The 12470-nt window shown below is 39.9% G+C and overlaps 1 protein-coding gene across 1 annotated transcript in view; it reads right to left on the bottom strand.

Annotated features, from left to right (window-relative positions):
* LOC124606343 (calmodulin-binding transcription activator 1) overlaps positions 1–12470 on the bottom strand; it is a 943657-nt gene that overhangs the window by 237100 nt on the left and 694087 nt on the right. Inside the window, exons 11-14 of the mRNA XM_047138326.1 lie at positions 9844–10760; positions 3183–3309; positions 2834–3069; positions 1767–1939 (exon numbers count right to left, since the gene is read on the bottom strand). Coding sequence (XP_046994282.1) covers positions 1767–1939; positions 2834–3069; positions 3183–3309; positions 9844–10760 — 1453 coding nt within the window. The remainder of the gene's footprint in view (positions 1–1766; positions 1940–2833; positions 3070–3182; positions 3310–9843; positions 10761–12470) is intronic.

Here is a 12470-nt window from a genome sequence, read left to right as displayed (position 1 = left end):
TGGGATGACTTGTTGGGTTTCAATTCATTTGACCATGGCATAATACCCAGGAGTATTTTACCAAGTTTAAATTTAGCTACATTTTTTTATTACTGGTACTCTAACATTTGAGATTTGTGGCAATAATGTGCTTAAAAGCAATTGTAGCATTCAGTTCACCTCAATTGTTAAAGGTGTAAGGGTGGTATAGTTAATTGGTATAACTGATCAAATCATAGCTTCTACTGGTCATTATGAAGAGGAAGTCACAGGCAACTGTAGAGCAGGGAGAATATTGTGTCACAGATTGGAATATTCTAAGGTGGTGTCAGGTGAACAATACACTCCAAAACATTAGTTTATATGTGAAACGTTCAGGAGACCTAAGCACAGAATGTTTCATCAAGCAGTACAGCAGGTTGTGCAGGATGAGCGAGAGAAATGCAATTGTTCAAGAAGTTATTAGAATGAAGAAGCTGGAGATAAATAAATATGGTAACATGCAGAGGTAATGAATACATAAAGGTCTTATATAAACAAATATGAAATTGTTTTATAAAGTAATGGATAAGTATGTAGTATGATGTATCATGCAGCGTAATTTGCTGTGACAGTGCGAGAGAGAGAGAGACAAAGATATTGCTTATTACTCTGTGGCGGTCAGTGCTCACATAATTATTCTTAGGATATAGAGCTTTTGTTCTTGTTAAGAGTAATTTTACAAGAGGAGAGCCATTCTTGTGATGTAAAAAATCGACGCCATTGCGAGAATTTGATTCATATTGTAAAATATACGTGTATATGGAAGGAAATCAGTTAATAGAACAATAAAATATTGTTCATTTCAAGAAGGTACATCTTATTCTACAACCAGCGTATACTTCTATTGTGATTTAATAATAAATACCAGCTTGAGAACAGTTCCGATGGGAGTGTTCAGTTCTAGTGAAATAGTTCAATCCTTTCTTCGGAAAAGAAGTCACTTCATGGATCATTCAAATCCACAACTGTACCTGGAAATTTCTCAGAATTGAAAGCAATCTGATTACTATTCAACAGAGCCCCAAAGAATATTTCCCCGTACTTTGGTTACCACTTTCAGCTCAACACGGTATCTGGAGCACTGGAGCAGATTTCTACAACAGCAGAAGCGTGTAATTGCTATAAGTTTCACACATCGCCCTGTGTACACTGTATGTATTTAGCCACAACAGTGAACATACAGTTACTCACACACATAGAAAGACAATACAGGGTGGTGTGGGAAACATTTCAGTATAAAGGTCCTGTAGAGCTAAACAGTAATTAGCCTAGTAGTAGTAGTAGTAGTAGTAGTAAACAAATTTAATTTTTTTCAAAGGAGCCTTTATAGTAGGTATCCCAACACAATACCAGTTTTCATAAAAAAATCAAAAATTAGAAATAGATAGGTGAGCAATGTGTTGAAATTTTGACTGGCTGGAGAGACTGGTAGCTGCTGATGCAGATACATCATTTGCACAATCTTACCATTTCTGCAAACTGATACCTAGAGAAATGACACATAGAGACAAAGTGTGTGGACTGTACAGAAGTTTACCTAGATCACCATTCATTCCACACATGAAATTGTCATATAGGCATGTAACAGCTGCTCTACAAATAACTAAAGGCAGAAGAAAATATAAAGCACAAAATGAAGTGGGAAAGAATAGTGTTTTGTCTTTAGATTTCTTCCAACACTAAATTTTAATAGTTAAACTCATTTAAATTACCACAGTTAAGATTTATTTTTAGTTTTTACTAACCTAGAGTAACCAAGGGATGCTGCCAGATGTAAAAGTGTCATGCCTCGATGACTGCAGAACCAAGAGGGGCTCACTTCCTCTCCACACTGCCAAGCCTTTGAAGTCATTTCTTGGCAATAGTTTACCAGACGATCTTCAAAATTGCTTTGGCTTAACATTGATGAGCCTTCAACCTGAGTGCAGAAACATGATAAATACAAAAATATAAATATTTGTCTGGAGTTCCAAACACTGAGTTTTTAAGGAAAATTGAAGCTTGCTTTTCATCTTGTGCTACAGTAAATACTGGGTGAACGAAACCCAGTAAATGCACCATTTTCCATTTCCAAAAGTGCTAAGATTTGGTCAGTTTGATAATCAAAGTGAATAATTTAAATGACACGTTCTTGTTCATGTTCTAATTAATATCTGCAATCACAATTTTATATCAAACACAATGGATGTGAAGAACATCATAAACAAGATGAACTTTAGATTCCACCTCAAATTCTAGCTGGAAATCTGGATATTATAATCAAATATATGACCATAAAAGAGTGCTTATACTATACTTGTGTGAAAGCTAGTTTTAGTCACATTCCTGCAGATTTCTCACTCACTACCCTCAATTGTTATTGTATAGAATACTCTAATACACAATTCGATTCCAGCTACACAAAATAAAAAAAATAAAAAAAATCAGTAAAACACATAGTATTAACTGAACTTATCCTCAGGTCTTAAAATAATAAGAACTACCAACTGCTGTTCATTTGAATTATGTCACAGAAACATCACTATCTAACATTATCTTCCAGTTATTTTTCCAATGAAGCAACAAAGGATCAAAATACTCCCATGCTTTTTTATCTGTGTTCTGTACATTAACTGAACAAATAGCACTAAACCTTAATTAAAATTCACAGTAATTTTATGATTTTGCATACAACTGCAGATCATACTCTGTAATATTTTACAGTGGTGTTGGAGATATGCAATGGAAGCAGTAACAGCAATAGCAGCAGCAGAAGAAAATGAGAAGAAACAACAGAACCAAATGTAAAAATACGTCAATATGTTACACATACCAGATCAGAACCCTCAGGCTCCTGTTTGATTTGCAGACGACCATCCATTGCCTCTAAGCGTTGCAGAAGGGTGAAACGTAGAAGGTTGTCATTGCCATTCTTGTCACGAGATTCACGCTCTTCACATGCCATTTGGCTGGTACCACTTATTGGCTCTTTGTATTCAAACATCACAGAATTTGAGATGACAAAACCATCACAAGCTACTTGCAAAGTAACTAATCCTACCTCATGTGCTGCAACACAGAAATAGCAACAATGTTCAATGGAACACACCATTATGCATCAGAGACAAAGAGTACTATTTTTAAATGCAATTACAGTTTTAATACTAAATTTAGCTTCTCACCAGGGCAATAACACCGCAGTACTCCACTCTGTACCAGAGTGGTAGGCACAGGGAATGTGTCAAATAGCACAGTATATGGTGATGTAGTTGAGTACCAAGGACCGGTTACAAGCACCTTCACACCTCCCTGTGGAGAAAATGTTTTATTTAGTATGACTGATTATTACTTGCATAGCAAAGGGTATCTCCCATTATACCACATGTTAGGGTTTCTTCCGGTTCCATTCAAATATGGATTATGGAAAGCATGACTGCTTAAATGCCTCTCTGTGTACCACAATTAGTCTTATCTTGCTTTCACAGTCCCTACATGAGTGATATGTAGCAGGCTATAATATTTTCCTACTTTCTTCACTTAATAGTGCTTTCATGGGATTGTTATTGTGTCTCTTTAACTGTCTGCCAGTTCCAACTTTTCAGCATTTCGGTGATGTTCTCCTGTAAGGTAAACATATTTGTTACCATTTTGCTGCCTGTGCTACGTATGTTCAATACACCCTGTTATTCCCAGATGAGAGGAATTTGCTCTGTGTGTGGACACAGAATAACAAAAAACAGTTAATGTATAATCAGAGCACCTCGTGATGAACTGAACTGTTTTGTGTGTTTTTGTATTAATAAATCAGGCCAGAGTATGTTCACCATCAACAGCAATCCATAATTTTTGTCTGTTTAGGGCATCCCCCACAAAGTGATTCAGAAGTTCTGTAGGTATATTGTCACATTTCACTCTCAATGTAATTTATAGATCTCACAGTGTCCAAGATGGTGGCCTCTTCAGATATGACAAATATGCATGCAATCCCATTTTCATTATGTCTCCAGTGTACAGTATCTCTATGAAATATACACTCCTCAGTGATCAAGAATTGTTGGCCATGAAAATAGTCAGGCTGTACTGTGTTATGTACTGGGTGGTTACAATTAAATTGATGCTGATCCGACACTGAATTATTGTAGTTATGTTCATTAATCAGTGTGCTTGTGTAGTATGCTGGAAAAAAAATATAGTTCCACTTTCTGCCACCAGATGGAAATATGCCACTGTAAGCAGTCAGAATGTGGAGTGGGTGCAGAATAAGGGGGTGAATGATCAAACACAAGATAATGGTGGTTCTGGCACATTTATTAGGATATGGTCACAAGTTACAACATGTGTTCAGTATGGTCTCCTGACCCGTAATGTGCTGCTTCTTTAACACAGCCTAGTCAACAGTTGCTCACAGTATATCCACTGTAGTCAGAGCACTATGTCATTGCATGCTACTCTTCATATCAGGAAGGGTCTCGATACATCCCAGATAGACAATCTTTCAGATATCCCCACAGCCAGAAGGCACATGGATTTAGGTCAGGGGATCTGGAAGGCTATACATCCTGAAATTGCCTAGAAATGATGTAGTCATTACTGAAAGTTACCCAAAGAATATCTTTCACTTGGCAAGCAACATGTGGCATTGCCCCATCTTGCAGAGTATCATTCTTGCAAAGCTGGAATCATGCATCGCACAAGGAGTTCCTCACAACATGCAAGGTGTCATCTCCTCAAAGAAAATCAGACCGAGAATGAAGGAGCTTGTGAAACTACACTACACAGTCACAGAAGCTGAGTGCAGTTGATGTTCCTGCACAACATGTGATGGAGTAGAACTCCATAAGTGACAGTTCTGTGTAGTCATGACAATGTACAGAGTAAAATGTGCTTTGTCCATCTATGAAACACTCTCTGGCCCCATTCCATCCATTTCCATGTGTGCCAAAAAACGAAGGGCAAAGTCATGGCATTATAGCCTATTTGGGGGCTTCACTTAGTACACATTCTGAATCTTGTAGTGACACGAGTGTAAAATGCACTGCAAAACCTTTTGAACTATTGAACAGGGGAGAGACAATTCCTGTGACACAGCTCAAGCACTGGCTGCAGAATTTGAGGCATGTGCTGCTCAGCTGGCTATAGCTACAGCACCTTCACGAACAACTGCCATGTGGATGGGCCACCTCCCTCTTCCTACCTCACCACCTATTTCTTCAAATTTCTTGAGCAGATTCTTTAGCCCATTTATTGACATGTGGCTTCTTTGCAGCTGTTGGCTATATCCCTGCAATGCAGTGGTGCTATTGATGCTGTTCTGATTAAACAACTTGACTAGCAATGCATGATCTTTCTTCTCAATAGCCACAATGGTCTGTACGAAAACTTCAACCTTCATAAACCTTCACACCAACAGTCACTTCATGAGAGAAATCAACACATGCAGTCAAGTGACAAACAGCATATTCATGTCAAAACAGGAAACTGCTTAAAGTACCATATTTTCACCTGGTAGCTGAAAGCGGAACTATTATTTACTTTTCAATATAGTCCTCAAGCACCCCGATTAATGAATACACCTAAGATGTTTCAGTGTCCTCTGCATATACAGTCTGAACTGCAGCACTCGGAACACCTTCAGTTTAATTACAACCACCTGGTACAAGACAAGCATATCTCTTCATTTTCTCAGTGCAATACTTTCATCTGTGATTGACTTGGCTGCAAAAACAGACAATTCTGTGTTATCTCATTGACCAAAATATCTTTTCAGACCAGAATCAAATGCGCCGGCCGCAGTGGCCGAGCGGTTCTAGGCGCTTCAGTCCAGAATCGTGTGACTGCTACAGTTGCAGGCTCGAATCCTGCCTCAGGCATGGATGTGTGTGATGTACTTAGGTTAGTTAGGTTTCAGTAGTTCTAAGTTCTAGGGGACTGATGACCTCAGATGTTAAGTCCCATAGTGCTCAGAGCCATTTGTACCATTTGAACCAGAATCAAATCCTAAGATAACAGTCACATCTGAATATGTTTAGACATAACAAACTGTATATAACCATTTCCACAAGAGCTATTTTCACAATCATCCATTATTCTGAATTGGAGTCCATTTGGTACAATCTCACTGGCCTTAATTACAGAGTACAATACACTAGCACAGTCTGTCATGTTGGTGAGAAAGCATCTGGGCACAGAGTCCAACAATGAGCAGCTGCCACAAAATGATATTGGGGAAAAGATGAGTTCTGAAGTACTATTAAGACCTGATAAAACTTATGCAAGACTAGAGAATGTTCCCTCTTAACAACTGAGATGTCCACAATGTGCATGTACATCTACATCTACATCTACATCTACATCCATATACCGCAAGCCACCTGACGGTGTGTGACGGAGGGTACCCTGAGTACCTCTTTCGGTTCTCCTTTCTATTCCAGTATCGTATTGTTCGTGGAAAGAAGGATTGTCGGTATGCTTCTGTGTGGGCTCTAATCTCTCTGATTTTATGCCCATGGTCTCTTCGCGAGATATACGTAGGAGGGAGCAATATACTGCTTGACTCTTCGGTGAAGGTATGTTCTCGAAACTTTAACAAAAGCCCGTACCGAGCTACTGAGCATCTCTCCTGCAGAGTCTTCCACTGGAGTTTATCTATCATCTCCGTAACGCTTTCGCGATTATTAAATGATCCTGTAACAATGCGCGCTGCTCTCCATTGGATCTTCTCTATCTCTTCTATCAATCCTATCTGGTACGGATCCCACACTGTTGAGCAGTATTCAAGCAGTGGGTGAACAAGCGTACTGTAACCTACTTCCTTTGTTTTCAGATTGCATTTCCTTAGGATTCTTCCAATGAATCTCAGTCTGGCATCTGCTTTACCGACGATCAACTTTATATGATCATTCCATTTTAAATCACTCCTAATGCGTACTCCCAGATAATTTATGGAATTAACTGCTTCCAGTTGCTGACCTGTTATTTTGTAGTTAAATGATAAGGGAACTATCTTTCTATGTATTCACATCACATTACACTTGTCTACATTGAGATTCAATTGCCATTCCCTGCACCATGCGTCTATTCGCTGCAGATCCTCCTGCATTTCAGTACAATTTTCCATTGTTACAACCTCTCGATACACCACAGCATCATCTGCAAAAAGCTTCAGTGAACTTCCGATGTCATCCACAAGGTCATTTATGTATATTGTGAATAGCAACAGTCCTATGACACTCCCCTGCGGCACACCTGAAATCACTCTTACTGCGGAAGACTTCTCTCCATTGAGAATGACATGCTGCATTCTGTTATCTAGAAACTCTTCAATCCAATCACACAATTGGTCTGATAGTCCATATGCTCTTACTTTGTTCATTAAACGACTGTGGGGAACTGTATCAAACACCTTGCGGAAGTCAAGAAACATGGCATCTACCTGTGAACCCGTGTCTATGGCTCTCTGAGTCTCGTGGACGAATAGCACGAGCTGGGTTTCACACGACCGTCTTTTTCAAAACCCATGCTGATTCCTACAGAGTGGATTTCTAGTCTCCAGAAGTCATTATACTTGAACATAATATGTGTTCCAAAATTCTACAACTGATCAACGCTAGAGATATACGTCTATATTTCTGCACATCTGTTCGACGTACCATCTTGAAAATGGGGATGACCTGTGCCCTTTTCCAATCCTTTGGAACGCTACGCTCTTCTAGAGACCTACGGTACACTGCTGCAAGAAGAGGAGCAAGTTCCTTCGCGTACTCTGTGTAAAATGGAAATGGTATCCCATCAGGTCCAGTGGCCTTTCCTCTTTTGAGCGATTTTAATTGTTTGTCTATCCCTCTGTCGTTTATTTCGATATCTACCATTTTGTTATCTGTGTGACAATCTAGAGAAGGAACTACAGTGCAGTCTTCCTCTGTGAAACAGCTTTGGAAAAAGACATTTAGTATTTCAGCCTTTAGTCTGTCATTCTCTGTTTCAGTACCATTTTGGTCACAGAGTGTCTGGACATTTTGTTTTGAGCCACCTACCGCTTTGACATAAGACCAAAATTTCTTAGGATTTTCTGCCAAGTCAGTACATAGAACTTTACTTTCGAATTGATTGAATGCCTCTCGCATAGCCCTCCTCACACTACATTTCGCTTCGCGTAATTTTTTTTTGTCTGCAAGGCTTTGGCTATGTTTATGTTTGCTGTGAAGTTCCCTTTGCTTCCGCAGCAGTTTCCTAACTCGGTTGTTGTACCATGGTGGCTCTTTTCCATCTCTTACGATCTTGCTTGGCACATACTTATCTAACGCATATTGTACGATGGTTTTGAACTTTGTCCACTGATCCTCAACACTATCTGTACCTGAGACAAAATTTTTGTGTTGAGCCATCAGGTACTCTGTAATCTGCCTTTTGTCACTTTTGCTAAACAGAAAAATCTTCCTACCTTTTTTAATATTTCTATTTATGGCTGAAATCATCGATGCAGTAACTGCTTTATGATCGCTGATTCCCTGCTCTGCGTTAACTGTTTCAAATAGTTCGGGTCTGTTTGTCACCAGAAGGTCTAATATGTTATCGCCACAAGTCGGTTCTCTGTTCAACTGCTCAAGGTATTTTTCAGATAAAGCACTTTAAAAAATTTCACTGGATTCTTTGTCCCTGCCACCCGTTACGAACGTCTGAGTCTCCCAGTCTATATCTGGCAAATTAAAATCTCCACCCAGAACTCTACTCAAAATATTATCCAAATTATCCTTCAGGTGCTCAGCCACAACAGCTGCTGAGCCAGGGGGCCTATAGAGACATCCAATTACCATGTCTGGGCCTGCTTTAACCTTGACCTTCACCCAAATTATTTCACATTTCGGATCTCCGTCAATTTCCTTAGATACTATTGCACTTCCTATCACTATAAACACGCCTCCCCCTTCACTGCCCAGCTGTTTTTGAGGTAATTGCAGCTTTCTTATGGTACAGAATCATACATACTGCCATTCATGCTGTACCTTAACCCTTCCAGAAGTCATTAAATTACTTTCCACAATCAAAATCATTTGGATTTGTCATCCCTCCTCCAACAAGAGTATTCACTACATCAACATTATTGCACTAAAACTGATTTCTTTAACTTTCATCAGTCTCCTGGGATCACAACCACCACACTGACAGCTAGGAAAGTCTTCTGGTATGAGAGTTATGACAGTGCAATATAATAGTATCGAAGTGATGGACATGGATATTACATTCCCCAGCAATAACTAGTCAGCATAGACAGTCCAGATAATTGTAAATTTTCCTACTGGAATGAGAAAAATCTATGTAAAGGCATTAAAACTATCATTCAAAGTCACATTCCTAACACTCAATCAAAAAAACACATATTTTAGTTTAGTAGTTGTGAATCTTCCACTTGTGTTTCCAAATGGCCTTAAAACTTACATATGATTTCCCTCATTTATCTATCATGATAACTATTATTATTAGTTATTAATTTGGTACTTTTTATTGATTTGGTACCTTTGTCATCAAAGCCAGTCCCTACTGAAAAATACTCCATTTTTACTGTACAAACCCTTTCCATCCAACCACACCTCTAGCACTGTTCACCACCCACGCTGTTTGTGTTCCATTCACTCTGAAACTTTTTAATTCATAGAAAGAAGCAAAACATATTATACATTTAATTCCCCTTTGGTTCAGATTTGACAAACTTTCATGTAAACGTTTTTGTCATTCACTTTCTTAGCATTACAACTACATAAGGAACATAGAGAAATAATATAGTTTTTACTTGATGCAATATATAATTCTAATTATAAATTAAGACCAAGTGAACTAATAATTTACCTCAGGATACGCCCACTCAGGGGAATAATCAGTAATGTTGACAGTCCCCTCATGAAACTCGATGGTAGGTGAAGGCTGACCTCTATCCTTGTCAGGTTCATGAGAAGCCTGCTGTGACTCAACGGAAGTCACAGTTACCAAGTCCTTGTCATCAACACTGACATCACCACTGTGTACAGTTACTGTCTCATCTGCAGAAACACTTGGTTCCATAATTTCAAGTTCAGGAAAATCACCTAACATATCAAATGCATCCAAATTTACAAAAACATCATCGTCCACACCTGTACCCGTTACAGACTGTGTTTCATCTGGTGAAACTACTACATCACAGCACCCATCAATAAAATCCATAGGATTAATTTCTGATACTATCACATCATCGTCATCTGCTTGGTGCTGTCCATGGGATTCATCTACAGTGACACCAGTAGCACAGGGCATGTTAGCCTGTAATGTCCTCTGTATGTCCTCTTGTGACAAATCAAGAGTTTCATTAAAAAACCCAAGAGAAACAGAAGAATCTCCCATCCCTGAGGAATCACCCACTCCATTATTTTTGGTTGAGGACCCTGTCCCTATGACAAGCACAGTATCTGCATTGCAGTAGCTAGTGAGTTCTGTTTCTGAGGTAGTAGTGTCCATATGCTTGCTTGGTGTTGGGGGTGCACTGCTAAGCAAGAGTGGAAGCTGCTCTCCTGTTGATCGCTTCTCATGCTGCCGAAGCTGTCTATGGTAAGCACTATTGTCATATGTTGGAGGAGCATTGCCATTAGTCACATCCATTTTGCTACTGTTGTTGTTGCTCACATCCTGCAGACGACTGCAAGAACTTGTGTCCATTGCTTCCTGTTTAAGAACAACTGTCTTTTCTTTGCTGGAAAATGTCACTGTACCACCTCCACTATTTGAGTTTCCTGTGAACAAAAAAGTAGAAAATATAAAAAATAAAGACTCATTAACTCGTAAAATATTTCTAATATTAATTTCTTGTATACAGCCAGAGAGCCATCAATGTGAAGGCAGGTTCAGCATTATAGAGTCCAGGCATTTTCCTATTTGTGATGGTAAGCCTACCCAGTCAATTATTAGCAAGCTCTACAAAGTAGTGTGGATTTCCACTGGCAGACAGCTGCAAATATCAAAACTGTTATCAACATAACAACGATAAGGAAAGAATAGATTGCTACTCACCACTGAGAGGAGGCACTGAGCCTCAGACAGGTACAATGAAATGAATGATAGAAGCATTCAGCTTTCTCACAAAGTCCTTCATCAGAAGTAGAAAACACACATATTCACACAAGCACAACTTACGCACACATGGTTACTATCAATTCTGGGCACAAAGGTCTGACTATGACAGCATCTGAGGTAAGTAGAAGTCTAGCTGGGGTGTGTGTGTGTGTGGGGGGGGGGGGGGGGGGGTTTCCAAAAGAGGGGCTGGGAGGGGGGATGTCATGGTAGTGGTGGGGGTGGGGAATATGCTAAAACTGCCTGTGGGGACGTGCAAGGACACAGCATCAGGAGGCTGTGTGTGTGTGTGTGTGTGTGTGTGTGTGTGTGTGTGTGTGTGTGTGTGTGTTTGGAGGGAGGGGGGGATGGGGGCAGGTGTAATGATGAAAATAGGAAAGGGGACAGGAGAGGAGTAAAGAAGGGGAAAGGATTTTGTAGGTGCATTGGTGAGCTAGAAAGCATGTGTAGCATGTGTAGATCTGTAACATACTCCCTCCCTCTAACACTTACTCCAATTCTTTCACGGCAGGACTAGCTGTGAAAGCATCCATGTGATCTACCAACTTGGCTGCAAACACTGTGCCACATTCTACGTGGGCACCACAATTAACAAGCTGTCTGTTTATGTGAATGGTCACTGCAAAATTGTGGTCAAGGGACAACTGGACCACCCTCTTGCTGAGCATGTTGCCCAACATAAAGTGCTTCACTGTCTGTGCCATCTGGACTCTTACCACAAACATCAGCTTTTCTGAACTGCACATATGGGAAAACACAGTCTCTTCATCCTCTCTATCTCCCCCCCCCCCCCCTTCCCCGATCCACAGCCTCAGGATTCAGCATATGTCCCAACTTGCTCTGACAGGTAGCAATAGCATCTTCCCCCTCCCCCCCCCCACCCCCACCTCTACTTTGCTAACCTCCCCCTCCTGGCTCCATGCCTCTTCCTTACCCAACTACCCACTCCACCTAGATTGCTGCTCACCTCAGATACAGTCACAGTCAGGCCTTAGTGCCTGAAAACAACAGTAGCCATGTATGTGTGAGTTTTCTACTTCTGATGAAGGACTTTGTCTCAAAATTGATTATTCTAGCATTTATTTCATTGTGCCTGTCTGCAGCTCAATGCCTCCTCTATGTGCTGAGGTGCAATCTATTCTTTCCATATTGTTGTCATTCCATCCTGGACTAGTTACTGTTATTCACATAAGTAGATAAAAGGATATTCATATTGCTGCACTGTTGACTTAGAGATAAAGAAATGAGATAAATAAAGAGACAGCAAAAATTAAGCAGTGACCTTCATAAGGAGTCCAAATAAAAATTAGGTTTCAGAAACGTACATACTAATAAATGTTTCCAATTCTGACAGTGACTGTTACTTCACAGAA

Source organism: Schistocerca americana, chromosome 3, assembly GCF_021461395.2.
Source record: "Schistocerca americana isolate TAMUIC-IGC-003095 chromosome 3, iqSchAmer2.1, whole genome shotgun sequence".
Lineage (NCBI taxonomy): Eukaryota > Metazoa > Arthropoda > Insecta > Orthoptera > Acrididae > Schistocerca > Schistocerca americana.
This window is presented reverse-complemented; position numbering and strand designations above follow the sequence as displayed.